This window comes from Danio rerio, chromosome 13, assembly GCF_049306965.1.
Source record: "Danio rerio strain Tuebingen ecotype United States chromosome 13, GRCz12tu, whole genome shotgun sequence".
Lineage (NCBI taxonomy): Eukaryota > Metazoa > Chordata > Actinopteri > Cypriniformes > Danionidae > Danio > Danio rerio.
This window is the reverse complement of record NC_133188.1, coordinates 46864390-46887839: the sequence shown is the minus strand read 5'-3', so window position 1 is coordinate 46887839 and position 23450 is coordinate 46864390. Positions and strand designations below refer to the sequence as shown.

General features: G+C 36.0%; 1 protein-coding gene and 1 long non-coding RNA gene across 6 annotated transcripts in view; one reads left to right on the top strand and one right to left on the bottom strand.

Moving 5' to 3' along the window:
* Positions 1-23450, bottom strand: part of smoc2 (SPARC related modular calcium binding 2) — an 89722-nt gene that overhangs the window by 44208 nt on the left and 22064 nt on the right. For 2 of the 3 annotated variants that reach the window (XM_073920286.1, XM_073920287.1), the window contains exons 2-4: positions 15158-15320; positions 3468-3574; positions 1695-1794 (exon numbers count right to left, since the gene is read on the bottom strand). In XM_073920286.1, the coding sequence (XP_073776387.1) occupies positions 1695-1794; positions 3468-3574; positions 15158-15320 (370 nt within the window). Of the gene's footprint in view, positions 1-1694; positions 1795-3467; positions 4296-4394; positions 5253-15157; positions 15321-23450 lie in introns of those variants that run through there. The other variant, XM_073920288.1, reaches the window with a different exon arrangement.
* Positions 1-23450, top strand: part of LOC141377058 (uncharacterized) — a 45046-nt gene that overhangs the window by 19216 nt on the left and 2380 nt on the right. For all 3 annotated transcript variants that reach the window (XR_012388915.1, XR_012388914.1, XR_012388916.1), the window contains 4 exons: positions 15082-15344; positions 17831-17950; positions 20584-20620; positions 22687-23376. This is a non-coding gene — a long non-coding RNA (uncharacterized lncRNA). The remainder of the gene's footprint in view (positions 1-15081; positions 15345-17830; positions 17951-20583; positions 20621-22686; positions 23377-23450) is intronic.

The following is a 23450-nucleotide window of genomic DNA, read 5'->3' as shown; positions in this document are numbered from 1 at the left end:
TGGAGGAAAAAATAAACAGGGGGCGAATAATTCTGATTTCAATTGGCTAATGTTAAAAAAAATGAATTTGGATTTTAATAAAGCATTAGTAAATGGTAAATAAATGCTGTACAAATAAATACATTAACTAATGAAATCTTATCGTAAAGTGTGACCGAAATGGCAACTATATCTCAAGAATCCGAGTCTTCTTTTCCAGCAGTGGTTGATTTTATTTTTGAAAAGTAACTTACGCTTTTAATTATGTTTTAAGCCTCTACGGGGGAACATGGTAATGTTATGGAGGCTGCAGGGGGTAAAAGCCATATGACACTATCTTGGAGTAAAAGAGTAAGAATGTTTGAGCTGTACCGCTTCGCCTGCCAAACGCACATTTGTGTTGTGATGCTCCCCCAGACCTAACTGATTAAGCTGTTGCATGTGCAATTAAATCTAATTGGTCCTTTTCGAGTGAAGTTGTGGTTGTTGTACAAAGCCAAGCCAACAATGTTATGATCCAGGAACCCATGGCCTGCAGTGATAGAGTTTCGCTTTTGTGTGTATGTGTGTTGGTTTACTGCATGTGGCTTCAGTTATGTGGTATTGTTATGCTGGAATGTTTCTGTAGATTAGGATTAGCTTTGTTCTGTTCTATTGCTGGCTTAGGTGCTGCATTTCTAAGTTTTTCAAATGATTTGTATTCCTGAACTCTATCTTATGCCAGACGATTGAGACTCTGGGCCCTATCATACACTCAGCGCAATAAGGCGCAAGACGTGTATGGTGTGATTTGTTGTTGTTTTCCGACGAGCGCAACTGTAATTTTCATGTTTTGCACCACGTTGTTTAAAAAGCAAATGCACTGCTTTTTTCAGTTCATTCATGACAGTTTGCATCTGTATGTTATTATTAATAGCAGTATTATTTAGTATCTGCATTTTTGTATTTGTTTTATTAAAAACAAGTTTAGATTTGTCCACCTGTCGGGTTTTTGAGAGGCATGCATCACCATATAGGGCAGAAGAATAGGACGTAACTCAAATTATTGTTCATTGATTGGTTTGCTAGAAATTAGAAATGAATTTAGAAATAGTTTAGAAACAAATCTTTGCTCTTAACAAACAAAATTAAATATGTAGGCTAATGAGTGTCTTCAGTGGAGTGCGTACAGCACAGTTTCCTTACTCAACCACAGTGAAGGAGTAAAGAGTGAAAATAAAGTAAAGAGGCCGAATGGAGGAGGTTCGTTCTTCATCCTTGTGCTGCAGATGGTCTGTTTAACTGTTTTCTTGCTAGTAAGCATTCAAGTTTTTCAAGATACAAAGTCCACCATGTGAACAGCAAATGCACCATGGTGCAACGCAACTGACTCTTAAAGGGAACGGGAGATGAGACCCTGATTGGTTTAATGCAGGTTATGCTAAAAACACACATATAACTTATTAAGAGAATAAGCAAAACCGTATTTTTCCATCCTTAATATAGTGAATTCAGACACGCCATTAATGTTTTTTGCACCATGCGCATTAGAATACTTTGTGCTCAGAAGGTTAAAATAGAGCCCTATGTCATCAGTAATGAGATTACAGTCTGGAAACGCTTCAGAATATTATTTATGAGTTCAAAAAATTATTTTGCAAACAAAGACAGAAGATGTGATTGAAGCACAGTGGAATAAATGCATTAACACACAGCAGTGGCAGATAAAGTGGTACCTTGGCACTGGGGTTTCTTATTGGCTACTGCAGAGCCGCTGATTGGTCTGCCATTGGGCATCACACACCAGCAGTAACCAGTGTAGCTGTGGCACTGAACCTGTTATACACATTCAGCAAAAATATGGACAAAAAATGAAACTTGTCAGTTAAATCCTTTAAATGCTTTCAAGAGCTCTTAATTTAATAGCTCTTCAAATATATCCATTCATCTATTGTTCCATGCACTGGTCTATTATTCCGTCTATCCATCCATGTTGCTTCAGTAGTTAATAAATCTAGCATCAGTTGTTGTATACATCTATCCATCATTCTATTGTCTTAGTGTTTTATCCATCTAGCATCATGCTGTTCACCCATCCATCCATCCATCCATCATGCTATCCATTTTTAGTTCTGTTCTTCTATTCATCATTCCATCATTTATCCATCACTTTCCATCCATCCATCTATCTATCTATCCATCCATCCATCCAACGTTTTATCCATCAATTGTTGTGTTTGTCCATCCATCCATCCATCCATCCATTATTCCATCCATTCATCCATGGTTCTATATTTTTATCTAGTCTTTATTCCATCCATCCATTTTTCTGTCCACCCATGCATCATCCATATTACCATCCATCCATACATCCATACATCCATAGTTCTATAGTTCTGCTGATACACATTTCATCCATCCATAGCTATATAGTTTTATCCAGTCATCATTCAGTCCCTCATTCCACCCATATCACATCATCTATTCATCCGTCCATTCATTCATCCATCCATCCATCCACCCATTAGTCTGTAGTTCTATCTAGTCATCCCTTCATCCATCATTACCATCTGTCCCCATCCATCATTATTGTATTTTTGTATACATCAAGGCATCATTCTATACAACCATAAATCATTCTATCCATCCTTCCCCATCGATCTTTATTCTATTCTTCCTTCCTTCCTTCCTTCCTGTATCCGTAACCATTTATTTTTTTTCATCCATCTGACATAGTTCTATCCATTTAGTCATTATTTTCTCCATCCATCCATCCATCCATACTTCCTTCCTTCCTCTGTCATAATTTTATCTATTTATCCATTGCTCTGTCCATCCATCCATCCATCCATCCATCATCATGTTCTATCCGTCCATAGATCTATATTATATCCAATAATTAATCCATTCATCCATCCAGCCTTCCTTCCTTCCTGTCATAATTCTGTCCATTCATCCATTGCTCTGTCCATTTATCCATTCATCCATCTATCCATCCATCCATCATCATCATGTTCTATCCATCCATAGATCTATATTATATCCAATAATTAATCCATCCATCAATCCATCCTTCCTTCCTTTCTCTGTCATAATTTTATCCATTCATCCATTGCTCTGTCCATCTTCCTATCCATCATCATCATGTTCTATTCATCCATAATTTGAAATTATATCCAATAATTAATTTATCTATCCATCCATCCATCCATCCATCCATCCATCCATTACATTTACATTACATTTAGTCATTTAGCAGACGCTTTTATCCAAAGCGAAAACTTTTTTTTAACTGATTTAAACTGACATTTAAACTGACATACAGTTTGTCCATCCATCCATCCATCCATCCATCCATCATCATCATCACATTCTATCCATCCATAGTTCTATATTATATCCAATAATTAATCCATCCATCCAGAGTTCTATAGTTATATCTATTCATCCATCCTTTCATCAGTTCTACCCATCCAGCCATCATTCTGCCATTCCAGCCATCCTCTTACCTCACTGTAGGTTCCATCAGGATTGCAGACAGGCACAAAAACCTGTGGGAAGAGTTTCTTGGCTTGCTGCTCTGTGTATTTCTTCTCTGCAACACACTTGGGCGTATCTAGAGACACAACACGGGAAAATCCAGCAAGTTAGATAAACTACTAAACAGCTACCGTCCGTCATACTGTTGTGTAGACACAGAATGTGGTGATTAGAGAAACACAGCATGTCCAGTGTAACATTTGCATATAATAAATCATGATAACACTGTTGATTAATTACCAATTCCTACTATTAAATAGTGGCTATTACTATTAAGATATTGGCTGCTTGTTAGTACTTAACACTTGTGTGGCATTGGCGGTGTTTTCATGCACTCTGTGGTGATTTTGAGACCTAAATATTTCAGCAAATGGATTGATTTTTGGTGACAAATCTTATTTTGACACATATTTTGATAAAATGCTTGACAATTTTTGAAAAACTTAAAACACTCAAATGAAAATGTATATTACTCTTTTGTTATGTTAGTAGCTGTTTTTGCCCCATTGACTTCCATTATAATGACATTTTTTGATTGCAAAGCCATGACAACATATTATTATGCATTCTTTATTGTTGGTGGTTTTACCTATTGGGAAGATTTACAATTTGTAATTTTTGCTGTTAGTTGGAGTGCAAAAGAAACCTGCACACACACTTTAATTTGCTGTTTTACTCCATAGAACTCCATATAGATGTCAGAAACTTTTTTGCACAGGTCTTTCTAAAGGGTTAATCGTGCCAACTGATGATTAACAGTATAAATGACAAGTTTTACCTCTTCCCAACAGGGAAAACTGCCAACAATCAAGAATTCATTATTATTTAGTGTCATGGCTGTGCTATCAGAAAATGGGGTTATAATGGAAGTCAATAGGGCAAAAACAGTCACTTACTAATGAAAAGGTAGTCAATTTAAGCAATACACAAGAGTTAAAGTATGATCTTATTCTACATTCCTATACCCAAACCCAACTACTATACTACCTTAATAACTATTAACAGACAGCAAATAAGTGGATGGTTGAGCTAAAATAATACTTAATAGTATATTAATTGTGAGAATTGTAACTTAAAATAAAGTGTGACCAGATTATTTATCTGAAAATTATTATTTAATAGAAATCAAATAGGTTTGTAAACTGTGACAAAAAAATTACCTAGTGTTCTTATCTGTGAATATGTTCAGTATATTTAATAGCTAATTCTTCTATTTATATATTCATCTTCTTTATACTGTTTATCCTATACCTCATCCAAAGTTATTCATCAGTGCCACCGGATTCCCCGATAGAAATAAATACACGATGCCTCTGCTAATGGAGATCTTGAAAAGTACTACAAACTTGATGATACATTCGTTCACAAACTCTGCCATTCCTTCTTTCTATATATAACCCTAACCTTCATTTCCCATCATTCCACTTTAAACACACAGTCACCATTCTGCTCATTGTGTTAGTGTAATATAAAAAACAGAAAGATACAATTTTTAATTGTTGCTGTCTATCAGTTGCAATATTACCTCTTCATAATCAGAATCAGAATCAGAAATAGCTTTATTGCCAGGTATGTTCGCACATCTGAGGAATTTGTTTTTGTGACAGAGCTTCTACAGTGCAACAGAATTACAGAGACAGGACAAAAAAAGATAATAAATATATAAAAAAGCAGTAAGTTTGTTTTCCCTGCTAACAGGGAAAACAACTCAACAATCAAGAATTCATGAATATTTGGTATCGTTTGGTGTCGTCAAAAAATAAAATGTTGTTATAATGAAAGTCAATGGGGCAAAAACAGCCACTAACATAACAAAAGGGTAGTCAAGGGTAAGTGTAAGGGTAAGTGAAGTTTCACAAACCAATTTCGAGAGGAGCTCGTAATATGATTGATTATGGCTGGTCTAGTTTTTGTAATTATTAGTAAGCTAATCGGATTATTCCAAACTCACTATGAATAGCCCGTCTAGAATTACTCCATTATCTTTGTTTTCTGCATCTCACATCCACCCTATTTTTCCTCCTTTACCAGGGGGAGCTCCCGAGAACTACCTGATCTCGTACCCCCTTACATGCTTTTCGACCAGGTGGGAGCCCTGGGCTCAATTATCTCCGGGCTAAGGGTTCTCTACCAGGACAGCATGCCAAACCTGCTAATATTATCAAACAATATCTAAGTGTGAACTCTTAAAGTAATACACAAGAGTTAAAGTATAATCTGATTCTACATCCTTAGACCCAAACCCAAATACTATACTACCATAATAACAATTAAAAAGCACCAAGTAGCAGTTTAATGAGCTAAAACTTATGATTAATAGTGAGAATTGTAACTTAAAATTAAAAAGTGTGACCAAAATTATGTATCTGTAAAATTATTGTAATAAAAAATGGGTTTGTCTAAACTGACATACAGCCGAGCAGGCGCAGGACGTCAACATGACGTTGTACCCCAATTTTCAGCATTCCTTCATTCATTCATTTTCTTGTCGGCTTAGTCCCTTTATTATTCCGGGGTTGCCACAGCGGAATGAACCGCCAACTTATCCAGCAAGTTTTTACACAGCGGATGCCCTTCCAGCCGCAACCCATCTCTGGGAAACATCCACACAGACATTCACACACACACTCATACACTACGGACAAATTAGCCTACCAATTCACCTGTACTGCATGTCTTTGGACTGTGGGGGAAACCGGAGCACTCGGAGGAAAGAACCCGCAGGGAGAACATGCAAACTCCACACAGAAAAGCCGACTGAGCCGAGGTTCGAACCAGCGACCCAGCGACCTTTTTGCTGTAAGGCGACAGCACTACCTACTGCCCCACTGCCTCGCCCAATTTTCAGCATCAGAATCTTTGTTGTCATTGTACAAATACAACAAAATTTACATTTGCCCTTCCCTTTAGTGCTGTTCTAATTGTCTAAAACAACAACAATAATAACAAGAAGAGATAGAAAGGCAACAAAAATAATAAAAAATAATACTAATTCAATGTTAGAAGTGCGTATAGTGTAATTTTTAGCAGCTTGTAAGTTAAAAAGTGAGTAAAATATTGGCCAGAAACGCACATAATTTAGTGTCTGTTCATTATTGCAATGGTCCTGGGATATGTACTATTTTTCAGACTGGTTGTTTTGACTTTTATGGTCCTGTACCGCCTTCCTGAAGGTAACAACTGAAATACATGTTGTGCTGGATGCGTTGAGTCCTTCAGGATGCTGCGTGCTTTGCTGTAGCACTTGGCTTTGGACAACTTCTCTAAGGAGGGAAGAGCGCAGCTGATGATTTTATGTGCAGTGTTAATAACCCTTTCGAGAGCAGCTTTTTCCTGGGCAGTGCAGCTGGCACACCACCAGTACGACAGCACATTTTCAATGGTGCATCTGTAAAGAGACACTAGCAGTTCTTGGGCCATGTCTTGTTTTTTAGCACCCTCAGGACTCTCTGTGAACAGTTACTGAGGAAATCTTGAATCCAGAGGCGGATGGAGAGAGGGAAGCCAAGATAGTTTAGTTTAGAAACCAGTGTTTTTGGAATTATTGTATTAAATGCAGAGCTAAAATTAAGGAAGATAAGCCTGGCTTAGCTGTCTTTGTGTTCCAGATGGGTCAGGGTAGTGTGAAGGGCCTTAGCTATGGCATCCACTGTTGATCTATTTTCCCTGTTTGAAATTTGAATCCATTTTGGGTGGAATTGAAAATCAGGTTGACGTCAGAACCCAACGAAGATGTTGACTCAACTTTGGAGTCACTTTCCAACACAACCTAAAATCAACAATATATCAATGTCATTTCACGTCATTAATGGGTACGTCAAAATAACATTGTCATTATCAGTGGTGGAAAGAGTACTGAAAAATTCATACTAAAGTTAAAATACCATTACTTGCCTAAAAATGTAGTGCGAGTTAAAGTATCTGTTGTAAATATTACTAAAAATATGAGTAAAAAGTAGACCTTTCAAAAGTACTCAAGAATAGAAATGTAAAAGCTGATGCATTTACATTTGTCGATGTGGATGTGTGTAAACGTAATATTATGTAGTGCATTTAGTTATTGCCCAGCAGGCACACAATGTCTTAAGATGTTGATATTAGGTTAGATTTAGGTTGTGATGACACGTGACCGAATTTCAAGGTCTAACCAGCATCTAAGGACATTGTTATATTGATAACCAATAACGATGTCAAATGACGTTGATATTGATGTTTGTTGTATTTAGACAATACAAGCCAACATTTTAAACCAACGTCATATTGACGTCAAATACTGACATTTATTCATTAGGTATGACAACCAATAGTGATAGTGGTCATAGTGGTCATAGTGGTAACATCCACACAGCGTCAAGCTGTAAGATCATTAGACGTTGATATTTGGTTGATTTTAAGTTGTGTTAGAAAGTGACCAAAATCCAACGACGAGCCAACATCTTAAACCAATGCCATATTACTGTCAAAAACTGACATTTATTCGTCAGGTATGGCAACCAACATCTGAAAGATGCCATAGTAGTATTGTCGACACAACGTCAAGTTTTAACTGTTGTGCATGTTTACAATGCATGTAAAGATGTTGGACATCTTCTTGGACCCTTTTAATGCTTCAAAACAGTTTGCTGCAATTATAACTCGCCCATGTCTTGAGGTAGTTCATTATGATGCGATTTACCTTCTATATGTGATTTGATTGAACAGGAAGGACTGATTTTTTATTTCTCATTTACAAGAACAAATAGTGACTGCAAGTTAAAGGAAAGTTGTTGAGTAAAAGTACAGATACAACACTAAAATGTACTCAAGGGAAAGTAAAAGTACACATTTTTAAAACAACTTAACGAATTACGTTTTCTGAGAAAAAACTACTCAATTATAGTAGTTTGAGTATTTGTAATTTGTTACTTTACACCACTGGTCCTTAGATGCTGGTGACCTAAATCTAACCTAATATTAACGTCTTATGTGTCTGCTGGGAGTGTTCACATACAGCCTGATCTCACGAGGAAATTTAAGTATTTTACGTTTTGTCAGTTTAGTGGTTTAGTCGTACGAAAATGTACGATTTTAAAAGAGAGGCATGGCACCCAACACCACCCCAAACCCCAACTGTCATTGAAGGATGAGCAAAAAGTACTAAATTGTACGAATTAGATTGTACGAATTCATACGACTTACCCACTAAATCAAAAAGTTACGAATTGCCGTGAGATTGCATTGTCACATCTGTGAATATGTTCAGTCATTTAATAGTTTATTCTTCCTTGTATATATCCTTCTTCTTTATGCTTTTTATCCTATACCTCATCCAAAGTGATTCATCAGCACCACCGGATTACCCCTTAAAAATAAGTACACGATGCCTCTGCTTTTTGGAGATCTTGAAAAGTACTACAAACTTGATGATTCATTCGTTCACAAACTCTGCCATTCCTCTTTTCTATATATAACCCTAACCTTCATTTCCCATCATTCCACTTTATACACACAGTCACTATTTCTGCTCATCGTGTCAGTGTAATATAGAAAACAGAAAGTCCACAGGGAGCGAGTGCATTAAATTCAAACCGACAGGCAAGTCCTCTGGCGTTCTCTCTCTCTCTGACTGATGTGGCACTGGTGTTTTTTCATTTTTTATTTTTCAGGGGAAAGGAAAGAATGGTAATGGCGAAAGGAAATAAGACTTGGTTTCTTTTGCAGCGACATGTGACCTCTTAGACACAGAATAATTCAAGATGTTTCGGAAGTGGTGGATACTTGTGTGTGGTTGGGAACTGGACCAACAGTCTCATTGGAGTCATCACTAGCACTAAACAATTACAGATCAGATGTTGTTTCGTGTCAAGTCTGTGTGAGCCGATGGTGTCTAACAGGGTGTAATGTGCACATTTTTAGTAATGTGTAAAGTTTTAGGCAAAATTAGTAGCCCTCCTGTGAAATTTTAATTCTTTTTAAAAATTGTAACATTTTTAAACATGACACACTGTAAAAAAAAATACTGGGTTCTATGCAACCGATTTTTGAGGGGGAACATGAAAGAATTAAGTTAACTTGTTAGTTTTGGTAACACTTTATTTTGCTGGTCCATTTGAGTATTAGTAGGTGGTCTGCTTAATATCTGTTGATCTTGCTCCTTAAACAGACATTTAACTGATTATAAGAAACTTTGCAAGTATGTCAACTCACACTAACCCTAACCCCAACCAACAGTCTAATTCAGGGGTGTCCACACTCGGTCCTGGAGGGCCGGTGTCCTTAGCTCCAACCCTAATCAAGCACACCTGAACCAGTTAATCAAGCTCTTACTAGGTATACTAGAAGATCTCCAGGCAGGTGTGTTGAAGCAAGTTGGAGCTAAAGTCAGCAGGACAGCGGCCCTCCAGGACAGACTTTGGACACCCCTGGTCTAATTATAATCGAATGAGAATTAGTTGGTATGTAGATGCAATGCAACTTAAATTCAACAAATAAACCATCAAAATAAAGCATGACCTTAGTTTTTTTAATGGATTGATCATGACATTTGGAGCTGTCACAAAACACCTCAAGAATTGTGTTGATTCGACTCATTTTAAGTAAGTTTGAGCAAACAGCAAATGTAATTTTTCATTTTCAGTGTACTAATCACTAATTTCTTTTGTCTTTGATGACACAACATAATGTGTTACTTGCTTTTTTTTAAGTATTCAGCTTCAGGTGAAACTTAAAGGGATATTTCACCCAGAAGTGAACATTAACTTACTATTTACACCCTCAAGTGGTTCCAAACCTTTATGAGTTTCTTTCTTCTCTTGAACACAGACGAAGATATTTTGAAAAATACTGAAATCCTGTAATCATTGACCTCCATAAAATAAAAACAAATAAAGAAGTCAATGGTTACAGGTTTCCAGCTTTCTTCAAAATATATTCTCTTCTGTTTATTTATTTATATTAACTAACTTATACAGATCTGAAACAAGAGTGAGTAAATGATGACAGAATTTTCATTTTTGTCTGAACAATATTTTAAAGACTTAAAGATTAATTAAGTTAATTAGGCAAGTCATTAAACAACAGTGATTTATTTATATACAGTTAAAGTCAGAATTGTTAGCCTTACTTTATTTTTTGTTTCCCAAATGATGTTTAACAGAGCAAGGAATTTTTTACAGTATGTCTGATAATATTTTTTTCTACTGGAGATAGAAAAAAATAATAATATTTTTTTACTTATTGGTTTTCACTTTGGCTAGAATGAAAACAGTTTTACATTTTTTTAAAGCTATTTTTATACCAATAGTCCAAAGAACAAACCACTGTTATCTAATGCCTTGCCTAATTTCCCTAACCTGCCTAATTACCCTAAATAACCTAGTTAAGCTTGTAAGCTTGTAAATGTAAGTGTCTTGAAAAATATCTAATTAATATTCTGTTCATTATGAAATTTTTATATTGCATTACTAGAAAAATCTGCTCTCCGATAAACAAAAACTGAGAAAAAAATATATATATATGCATATATATATATATATATATATATATATATATATATATATATATATATATATATATATATATATATATATATAGGAAATGTCCTCACTGTGTTAAACAATATTCTGAAAAAAAATAAAATAAATTGCCTATAATCATGTGTGTGCGTGGATGATGGCACTGAGCAAAAAATATCCTACTGATCTCGAAATTTCATTTCAGTGGAGACATAAACTCACTTTTTCCACTGCTTAAATCATTAAAACATGCTCAGTGTGTGATGGCATGAGAGAACGAAAAAACATAAGCAAATTCTATAACATGCATGATGAGAAAAAACACTGGAATATAAGTTTAGTCTAGTTTAGTTTATGAATTATTTAGTTATTCTTATTGAAGGATCAAGTTAATTCACATATACTGTACAGTTGAAGTCAGAATTATTAGCCCCCTGTTTATTTTTTCCCCAATTTCTGTTTAACAAAGAGAATAATTCTTCAACACATTTCTAAACATAATAGTTTCAATAACTCATCTCTAAAAACTGATTTATTTTATCTTTGCCATGACAGTAAATAATATTTGACTAGATATTTTTCAAGACACTGGTATACAGCTTAAAGTTACATTTAAAGGCTAGTGAATTAGGTTAATTAGGCAGGTTAGGGTAATTAGGCAAGTTATTGTATATTGATGGTTTGCTCTGTAGACCATTGAAAACAAATATAGCTTAAAAGGGCTAATAATTTTGTCCATAAAATGGTTCCTAAAAAATTGAAAACTGCTTTTATTCTAACGGAAATAAAACAAATAAGACTTTCTCCAGAGGACAAAATATTATCCGACATACTGAGAAAATTTCCTTGCTCTATAACATAATTTGGGAAATATTTAAAAAAGAAAAAAAAACTTCAAAGGGGGCTAATATTTTCCTATCTTTCTCAGACTTCATCTGTATACCACATTATATGATACAGATCTTAATCAAAGCTTTGTAATAAATATATACATTTCAGTGCTTTTAAAGCGTTACCTTTTTGGTACATTTATAAAAGCATGACATACTTTAATAAATTAAATTGGCCGTAGTGTATGTGTGTGAATGACAGCGTATGGATGTTTCCCATTAATTGAATTGAATTATTACTAAATAATAAATATCTTCTAACCATGGTCACATTTTCTCAGCAGCGTGACTTATAATAATGGATAAATGCTGGAAAAGTTTTCTAAATATAAAAGGCATGACGCTGAGCGCTGAGTGTTTCCAGAGTGGAAAAAAAATGTAAAAATAGTTCAGAGCAGATGAAAAGTTTGTGTTTTTTCTGCTTAGCAACATTGGTTATTTATTTATTTAACACTTAATAAATTCTGTCCCTCTTTGTGGGGAGACCGGTCATTAACAACAATGATATAAGCAGCTTTCCAGTCAAATCTTTCCGTTTCTTTCGCTCTCTTTTTAGCATAATTCATCCTTTTTGTACCGCTTTCTTATAAAAAAAAGAGAGTAATAATGACACATTGTGCTGATTGGAGAAAGAAGGAGTGAACGGCAGACAGAAAGAAACAGAAAGGAGTGAAAGAGTTCAGGGCACAAGAGTCTTCCTGCAGTACAATGAGAGGGTTTGTGAGTCGATTGACTTTTGACCTCTACGAGCACTGACGGCTTTTTACTCCTTTCTTCACATATCAATGCACTACTGTATTTTTATTTTTACATGGACAGGGTCCCGTTAAGTTTTTTGAAAAGATGTTAAACTAATTACACAAACTACTTGTAACTACTTTTCTTTTTATTATTATTAGTCAGTGATACAGTGTAAAAACAAACGCGTTAATGAACAGTTTCCATATTTTGTGATTCACAAGTGTGGAATTCCTGTTGTTATTTGCAGGTACACCTGTCCAACTGCTCGTTAACATAAATTTCTAATCAGCCAATCACATGGCAGCAACTCAATGCATTTAGCCATGTAGACATGTTCAAGACGATCTGCTGCAGTTCATATCGAGCAACAGAATGGTGACGAAAGCTGATTTAAGTGACTTTGAACATGGCATGGTTGTTGGTGTCAGATGAGCTGGTCTGCATATCTCAAAAATTGCTGATTTACTGGGATTGTCATGCACAACCATCTCTAGGGTTTACAGAGAATGGTCGGAAAAAGAGAAAATATCCAGTGAGCCGCAGTTCTGTGGGAGTAAATGCCTTGTTGATGCCAGAGGTCAGAGGAGAAAAGCCAGACTAGTTCCAGCTAACAGAATGGCAATAGTGAGTATTGTTGTTCGCCATGTCCATACCTTTATGACCCTTTACAGTGTACCCAACTTCTGATGGCTATTTCCAGCAGCATAACTCACATGTCATAAAGCATAAATCATCTCAGACTGGTTTCTTGAACATGACAATGAGTTCACTGTACTCATATGGCCTCCACAGTCACCAGTTCTCAATCCAATAGAGCACCTTTGGGATGTGGTGGAACGGGAGATTTACATCATGGATGTGCAGCTGACAAATCTAAAGCCTTCAGCATGCTATCATGTCAAATGGACTAAAATCTCTGAGGAATATTTTCAGTACCTTGTTGAATCTATGCCATAATTTTAAGGATTAAGGCAGTTCTGAAGGCAAAACGGGGTCCAACCCGGTACTAGTAAGGTGTACCTAATAAAGTGGCCGGAGAGTGTATATTAGAATAAAACAGCTTCAAAATTGATTGAATAGACTGGATGGTTGTGATTTGTCATTGGTGAAATCGACAAGTTGATCCCGCCCTCATGGCTTCTCATCTGAGAAGAGCTGTTGTTAAAGAGGGAGGGTGATTTTGATTGAAAATCATATAATAAGTAATTGTCAAATAAAAAATTATTAATATTACAAACACTTTTATTAAGACTATAAATAAATGTTAATTTAAAAATAAATCCATATAATATATTTAACTGGAGTTTTCTTTTCGGCTTAGTCCTTTCATTTATCAGGGGTCGCCACAGCGGAGTGAACTGCCAACTTATCCATCATATGTTTTACGAGGCAAATGCCCTTCCAGCTGCAACCCATCACTGGGAAACATCCCTAAACACTCATTCACACTCATACACTATGGACAATTTAGCTTACTCAATTCACCTGCACCACATCTCTTTGGACTATGGGGGAAACGGGAGCATGATGAGAATATGCAAACTCCACACAGAAACTGACCCAGCCGGGGCTCGAACCAGCAACCTTTTGAGGCAATTGTGCTACCCACCCTGCTGCGCCGTATGCATATATAATTCATTCATTTTCGGCTTAGTCCCTTTATTAGTATGGGGTCCCCACAGTGGAATGAACCACCAACTTATCCAGCATATGTTTTAAGCAGCAGATGTCCTTCCATCTCTGGGAAACATCCACACACACTCATACACTGGACACTTTGGCTCACCCAATTTACCTGTACCGCATGTCTTTGGACCCATAGTGGGGGAAACCAGAGCACCCAGAGGAAACCCACGCAAACGCAGGGAAAACATGCAAACTCCACACAAAAACGCCAACTGACCCAGCCGATGGCTCGAACCAGCAACCTTCTTGCTGTGAGACGACAGAACTACCCACTGCGCCACTGCCACTTAATTTTTCTTCACTTATAATAATTCAAAGTTATTTATCAAATACAAGATATTTAGCCATTTTATTTCTTTAATAAGTTATGTTTATTTCTATAATATATTAAATAACATACAGCCAAAACTAAATATTATTGAGACACCAAATATAATTTTTGATATTTTTGGGACACTACAGTAAGGACAGCTAAATAAAGTAAATACCCTGAGTTCTTGTTATATTTGTTACCATTTTCAAAAGCTATACTGAATAAAATTGAGAAATGTTGAAGGTGTCTGAATAAATTTTGACAGTAACAAATAATAAAGTGCTAAACAATTGCTAAAAATATGTCAGTAAATCATTGGTGTCCCCTCAAATCATCAACACACTTCAGGTCAGTTTGTGATTTTTAAATTGCTCTTAGTTTGAATTCATTCTTAATTTAAGCACTACTCAAAACATCAAGATGATAATGAGCTGTACTGTGCTCTGTCTGTCTGTCAAAGAATCATTTCTCAGAGGACGTGTTGAACCCAGACCCTCACAGGGCATCAGGCCTGTTCATGGCTGCTGAACTCTGACCTTTGCATTGCCCTCGACTGACCGCCAGCTGAGGGTCACGGCACTTTGCACGGAGAAACTCGCAGCGGGAACTGAAGGTCCGTCCGTCTGATGCGCACAGAGGCTTTCGAGGAGCTCCAGAGCAGTCTGTGTTGCATTCTTTATCCTGCTCCACACGCAGAAACTGGAAGAACAGACAAAGAGAGATGTTTGATCTTTATACCACAGTTCTGTCTAGTTCTTGAATCTGATTGGCTCATAGCAGTATGATATTCCTGTAATAACAGCACTTGTACAGCCTCTTCACTGTTGTGTAGTACTCCGCCCTCATAGAGTGAAAGCGGATCAATAAACTCACTACAATTTGACAAATATTGCAGCTGTTGTACAACTTAATGTACTTTTGAGGCTTATTAGTCGAGAATGAAATTGTTTAGATTGCAACTATACAGTTTATTTATAAAGACAGTGTCTATTTTTATATATTTATAATTTTGTAGATTCAGTGCGTCATCATCCATCAGCCTGTACTGAGTAGAGCAAAGACGGTTGATGTTGTCCATCCACAAGATGACAACAGAGACCGCACAATAAGCCCTTAGAGGAGATAAACTTAGCGTAATTTTTACTACAGCTGATTAAATCATTATTAAACAGTTAAATGGCATTCTAAATCGATCTCTCTCAGTTTTGTATGTTGTAGTGCTGTATTTATACCATAGTAATTGTAGTATATTGAGTGTGAGAACTATTAGCCCCCCTGAATGATTATGCCGCTTGTTTATTTTTTCCCCGATTTCTGTTTTTAACGGAGAGAAGATATTTTCAACACATTTCTAAACATAATAGTTTTAATAACTCATTTCTAATAATAGATTTATTTTATCTTTGTCATGATGACAGTAGATAATATTTTACTAGATGTTTTTCAAGACACTTCTATACAGCTTAAAGTGGCATTTAAAGGCTTAACTAGGTTAATTAGGTTAAGTAGGCAGGTTAGGGTAATTAGGCAAGTTAGATAATAAGACTTCCTCCAGAAGATAAAATATTATCAGACATACTGCTGTGAAAATTTCCTTGCTCTGTTAAACATCATTTGATAAGTATTTTAAAAGGAAGAAAAAAATTTAAAGGGGGCTAATAATTCTGACTTTGACTATATATGTATGTATGTTTGTATATGTAAATATATATAGCTATATGAGCAATATCACACTCGTAGCAGTGTAATATGGCTGTATATCGGCACTGGTGGAAGGCGAGGCCTCAGGCCGAGTGCCTTAGTGCCCCCACCAGTGCCGATATACAGCCATATCGCACAGCTACGAGTGTGATATTGCGTTTATACAACAGTTTAACGGCATAATTGTGTATATAAAAACAATATCAATTGGAGTCTCAAAAACCCTTTTGTATGCGGAACTACTTTCTTCCGGATTCAAATCATAAGCTGACAGTTAAACAGTTGAGTGTGCATCTTTTAAACTTTAGATCTGTAGTGTTTGCTTCTTGCTGGCTGTAGGTGGGCGGAGTAATACACAAAGGGTAAAGAGGCTGTAGGAGTTCTGATATTGCAGAATATCGCACGGCAATCAGCCAATCAGATTTGAGAACCAGACAGAACTGTTGTGTGTGTGTGTATATATATATATATATATATATATATATATATATATATATATATATATATATATATATAGTGTTTATTTAAATTATATATATTTGTTTTTAAAATACATTTTGAAAAATTCCCTAAAAATTAATATTTTTGGTGTGTTAATAGATTTACTATATAATGAAAGAAATGAATTATTTATTATCTGATGGCTAAATAAATACTCAAGAGCATAACTGCATTTTGTGCACAACAACATAATTTTAATTGCAAATAAACAAAAAGAATTACGTTTGTTATTACACTTGTTTTAGTGAAGTCTGCAGTGAACGGCTTTGTTTGCTATTTTTTGATCTCCTGAACCACTGCATAAAACACAAAGAGATGCGTACAGTATATAGACAGTGTTCACACACTCCTCTGCGTCTGCCGTCCCGTGTCATGTCTTGTTTGTGAATGAGGGATTGTGGGAGAAAGGCAGAGGTGCTGACGGCCTCTCTGTAGCACTTTTATCTGTCAGTCACTCTCACACCTGCACGGGTACCAGCACAAACACACACAGAGACACACAGACACACACACACACACACACACACACACACACACACACACACACACACACACACACACACACACACACACACACACACATATACATATGCTAACTGAAAACTGTGTCTTCTAACTCAGCACTGCAAACAGCATCACACCGACCCATAGATTCAAGATGGAACATGAATGGTCTGTGTATCGGGACATTATCTGCACAGGTGTGTGTTTAATTGTGTGTTTAATGTTTGTTATAATCATTTAGCAGGAGAATACACACAAAAAAAGACTTGAAAAGCTACACAAGCACAAACACACTCACCTGTGGCCTATAAATCAGCCGCAGGACAGCAGTGAATAAAAGCAGTGTTGAAAGCAAACCGATTCTTCATATAAAGCTGAGGGGTAGATCATTACCCGCTCCGAAATTAGCACTGGCTGACAAACTACAAATGACTTTCTATCTGTGTGTGAGTGTGAGTAAGTGAGCGAGTGTATTGTGTGTGTCTGTGTGTGTGTGTGAGCAGCTCTGCACCTGGAAGATGCTTTCGGAGGGGGTTTGCGGAGCAACCCTTTGCCCCTGGCGATGGAAGACAGTTCTGCTGTCATCTCTGATCGTAAATCTACAGCTGATGAATTCTACCAAAGTGACTGTGTGTGTGTGTGTGTGTGTGTGTGTGTGTGTGTGTGTGTGTGTGTGTGTGTGTGTGTGTGTGTGTGTGTGTGTGTGTGTGTGTGTGTGTGTGTGTGAGTGTATGTGTGTGAGAGAGAGTGTTTGTGATAAATATAAAGCAAAGAATCTGGTTCAGGCATATAGGAAGAGGATTGCAAATAGACTAAGACTTAACTGATCTTATATATATATTGTTTTTTTTATTTTTTATTTTTTTATTTTGTAGTTATTGGTTATTTAATCATTTTACCTTATTTTGTATGTGTGTATGTACATGTGTATGTACCAGCGGTGTAGTCCTAAAAAATAAGGAGGTGTACTATTACCCACCCAATCCAAATTTTTAAAGTAGGCAAAGAAACGACGAAAGTCTATATATATTATATATATATATATATATATATATATATATATATATATATATATATATATATATATATATATATATATTATATTACTTACCTGTAACTATTAACGTCCACAGGAGAGAAAACAAATACTATGGAAGTCAATGGTTACAGGTGTCCAGCTGTCAAAATATCGGTCTGGAACAAGTAATGTATGAGTAAATGATGACAATTTTCTTTTTTTTTTTGGTGAACTATCCATTTAAAAAGAAAAATATTTAAACAAATGTATTCATTTTAATTCCAATTTAATGATTTATACTTAGCTAATAGTGACCCCAGCAGTCATAAAACTAAATCATTTTAATATGATCGAACACATGATATTTCACTCTGATGTCACTCAGCTATGCAGTTAAAATGAGTACACTGTGTTTAATCCTGCGCATGAATGCATGATATAGTTAATGCACATGTACCGGGTTTTTTGTTTTCATTGTTAATTGTGAAATAAATAGCAACATGTCTATTAAGAGTTATTTTCGCTGGAGGAAACAGTTATGCTGATGAGGGGAGCGCAGAGGAAACAATTATTTCTACAGCAAAGAACTAAAAATATGCAGATATTCTAATAATCTATCGATAAACACACCTTGTGCTCACGGTCTGCACAGCTGTGGTTTGCTGACTAAATGAATAACGAGTTTAAAACAGAGGATCGAAAGTCTGCCGCCATTTTTATATCAAATTTATAGGTCTCTGAGGCGATCATTTAGTAGTGTACAGTTCATGAGGTAATTGCAAAAATTTTAGGGGGCTGAACGGAAATATAGGAGGGCTAAAGCAACGACAATGATTGATATCATTCAGTAATTTGTGATCTACGAAAAACTCTCACGAAATGTTCTCAGAGCTGCTGCGGTCGTCAGGTGCGGGGAATAGCGCAAATGAAACAAAAGTCCAGCAATTGCAACAAATTAAGATGCGGGTTAAAAAAACATTTGGTATACAGTTACACGAATACACATGAATTAGGGGAGTCTAATTACCAAAACAAGTGAGTATACTGAGGGTATATGCAATTATTGATCCTCAGAAGTCGCATCACCCAACAGTTTGTGGAAAAAAATAGGCAGAGTATACGTGTGTATAGCAAAGACTACACCACTGGTGTGTACCTTGTATTCCTTACACTCAAAATACTGATTTTTGCTGCTTGTTCAAACTACTTACTTTAAATGAGCTGAATCAACACAGTTCTTGATTTTTTGGGTTGATTTAATTGGTTTAAGTTCAATTCACTTAAATTTGTAAAAACAATTATGTTAACTTACTCAATTTGTGTTGGGGGTTGGGGTTAGGGTATGGGGTATATGCGGTCTTTACAGTGAAAAATACTTTACTTTCTGGCTCACTTTTAAAAGACTCTTGAGGCTCTTGACTTGGTTTTAGGGTCAAGGTTAGAGATTAGTGTATCAATGGCCCACAACTTAAATTGCAACAGGTTTCCTGGGGTTGGGGTTAGGGTATGGGGTATATGCGGTTTTTACAGTAAAAAATACTTTACTTTCTGGCTCACTTTTAAAGGACTCTTGAGGCTCTTGACTTGGTTTAAGGGTCAAGGTTAGAGATTAGTGTTTAGATTGAGGTTTGGGTATGACCTTGATATTACAAATATAGAAGTGATTAATAGGGACATTCTTGTGTCCTCATAATCCAACATGCTTAAAAATCATATAAAATCAACTTAAATGATTAAATCAGCTTCAATGGCCCACAACTTAAATTGCAACAGGTTTCCTGGGGTTGGGGTTAGGGTATGGGGTATATGCGGTTTTTACAGTATAAAATACTTTACTTTCTGGCTTACTTTTAAAGGACTCTTTAGGGTCTTGACTTGGGTTTAGGGTCAAGGTTAGAGTAAAGATTGAGGTTAGGCACTTGTTTTGATCATTAAGAACTAGTTTTGATGGCACATGCAAAGAAAAGGCTCGACCTGTGCAGTGCAACATACAGAATATACAGTCTGTGGAGTGTAAAAATTATTATGTCTATAGGAAGTCCCTATAAAACATTAAAAAATAATCTTGTTCATGGATATTGTAAGAGGGTTGTGAGTGTGTGTTTTTGTGCGTTGAGCTATTGGTTGTTTAAACCTTGTGTGTGCGTGTGTGTGCGTGTGTGTGTGTGTGTGTGTGTGTGTGTGTGTGTGTGTGTGTGTGTGTGTGTGTGTGTGTGTGTGTGTGTGTGTGTTGTGCAGAGGCTGCTTTTTATGGCTAAGGGCACTAAACAGAGATGTAAGTGTTTTGTTGGGGTATGACCTTTGTCTCAGATGTTTCTTGTAAAACTTGTTCGCAGGAATAACAAAATAACTACAAATGAGTCAATTGTTGACATGCAATCATAGTAAAGCATTGTGTGGATAGCAGATCATTTGAACTACTTGCAGTATGTGTATAATTAGAAAGCATAGTGTAGAAAGCAACTAGTGTGAGCTATTGCTTTCACCTTTTAGTTATACACTGTAAAAAATGCTGGGTTCCACACAATTCCTCCATGTTGTCTCAAACACAAATCAATAAATTAACTTTATTAACTTTATTAAGTTAACTGCATTTTTTGAGCTGATTGAATGTTAAATTAAGTTGCAAAATAATGAAAAAATAATTAAAATAACTTTTTCATACTTTTTTTTCATAAATGTCACTTTAGATTCTTGGTTTTAACAAGGTAAATTTTATTTGGCGTCAAAACCAGCTAAATCCACTTGTGTTTTTTTTTTTTTTTTTTTTTTTGCAAAAACATATAAATCCACCTACTGGGACAAGACAGTGTAATTAGTTAAAAAATCACTTAAGATGCAAGATAGAGATTGTTTTACCGAACATAAAACACCTACACAAACCACCTGAAATTAAAAATACATCTGCCATGTAAATGGCGGTTCATTCCACTGTGGTAACCCCTGATAAACCAGGAAAAAAGTAGAAGGAAAGAGAATGAATGAAATCTGTCAAGTGCAGTAATGAATAACATTAAGACTGACTTTTATTAAATCTTAACAATCTGTTGTCATTTCTGATATTTGGGATTTGGAATTAATGCAAGTAAAGCAATGTAAACATTGCTAATTAATGCAAAATTAGTTGTAGTGTAAGAACATTGTGAAACATCAATATCTGTGCATTGTCCATTAATAAAAAGTAATGTAATTTATTAAAGTAATATGAATAATACATAGTTTTATACTATATATATATATATATATATATATATATATATATATATATATATATATATATATATATATATATATATAGTATATATAAAAGTGTCCGAGTAACAGCGTTTTTTTGCACAGTAGGCCTACATTGCTTTTTATTTGCTTATGTAAGCTATTTTAAATATATATATATATATATATATATATATATATATATATATATATATATATATATATATATATATATATATATATATTTAAAATAGCTTACATAAGCAAATAAAAAGCAATGTAGGCCTACTGTGCAAAAAAACGCTGTTACTCGGACACTTTTAGAAGCTGTAATTTATTCATTCTCACTATACTCAAGGTCTTGGTCTCTTTTTCGTCTCTTGTTTATCCTCATAGCATCCATGTGGGGAAAAAGAATGATATCCTAACTTCATCCTTCGTGAAACACAGTTGCCGTTTAATGTATAGTAAATCAGACTTATTCAAAGTAGCTTTGCTCAAAAAACGTTATGAATGCATGCTACACATCCGACTGTACAGTGTGTTTTCTTTTCCTTATAATCTAGAGAGTTTTGAGGTAAGGGACGTTTTCATTTCTCATTTACTGACAGTCGGACAGGCTTATGCAGTTCATCAAACTTCATCTTTTAAAATCTACTTCTGAAGTGGAATAAAACAGTCTCCTCATTAAAGCCGGCGTATCAGCGCGCTGCTACATTAAAAACATATGCTTCGATTTGCGCCTTGTGATTCGTTCTCGGGATATATCGGCTTTTGCTGTCTAAGGCAAGTGGCGTTTAGAGGCTTTTGACAACAAACTGTTATTTCTGAATGCGCTGACGCTGCGATTTAGATGATTTTAAGCAAAATTATTTGTTGAACATGTACTATTGTGCCTGAAACATTCACTCAATATCATTAGTTCATTTTTGGCGAAAGTGGCGTTTGTTGGCTTTTGCATCTGAACTCTTCAAATATAGTTTTTGAGTGTATTACAGTAATATACAGTATTTATTTGATCAAATCATACTCTTTTATAGTGTTTATTCATTTTACTCCATCAACTGTGATTTCGAATCATCTCTGATTGGCTGCTGTACATCCTGTTTGTCTGTCTGCGTTATAAAGGGACAACAGTCCTCTTCATCATCCTGGACGGGCCGCTTTTCACTCTTCCCTCAGAATAAGTCTGGAGTTAGCTGTTTGGGGGTCTGTGTTTGTGACTGACAGACCCTCGCTGTCTGAGCTCATGGCTGACACCGAACCCCCTCCAAACACTCCACAAAATCTCTTTCTTCCCCTCTGGACAAGCGCGCAGTCTTTCTGTTGGCTCTCTCTTGCGTTTTTCTTTGTGTTTCTGGGTGCAGCTGTGACCCTGTGGCCCTTCCGCTCCGTCATTCCCCGTCTGCTGTCAGGAGTTTGCAGGAGGCCCGACAGAGATGTCAGGAAACAGATTCACAATCATCCACGATGGTCATCCTAGCATTTTCAGGCCAAGACGGAGTTTACAGTCTTCAACCCAGGCCAGGACACCACAGCCAACGCAGTTCAACTGGGTCACAGCTGGCGGTGAGACATGGACAGAACCAACACGACCACCATGGAGACACATTTGGAAATTCGTCAGCTGAGATTGATCCAAACGAGACCCCACAAAACACAAATAATCAGCCATCAATTCAGCCACAGCCAAGCCAAGACACCCGGAGCATTGAGCATCAGCAGGGGGATCTGAAGCCACCCACAACTGCATCAACAGCTGCTCAGAGAGACCCATCCCAGCAACACTCATGCTGTTTCACAGCTATTATTTTAACGGTATTGTTCAATTTCAATATTTTATTATTTTTAAAATAAGTTTTAAAAAATCATTGTTGTCACTGATTTTAGTT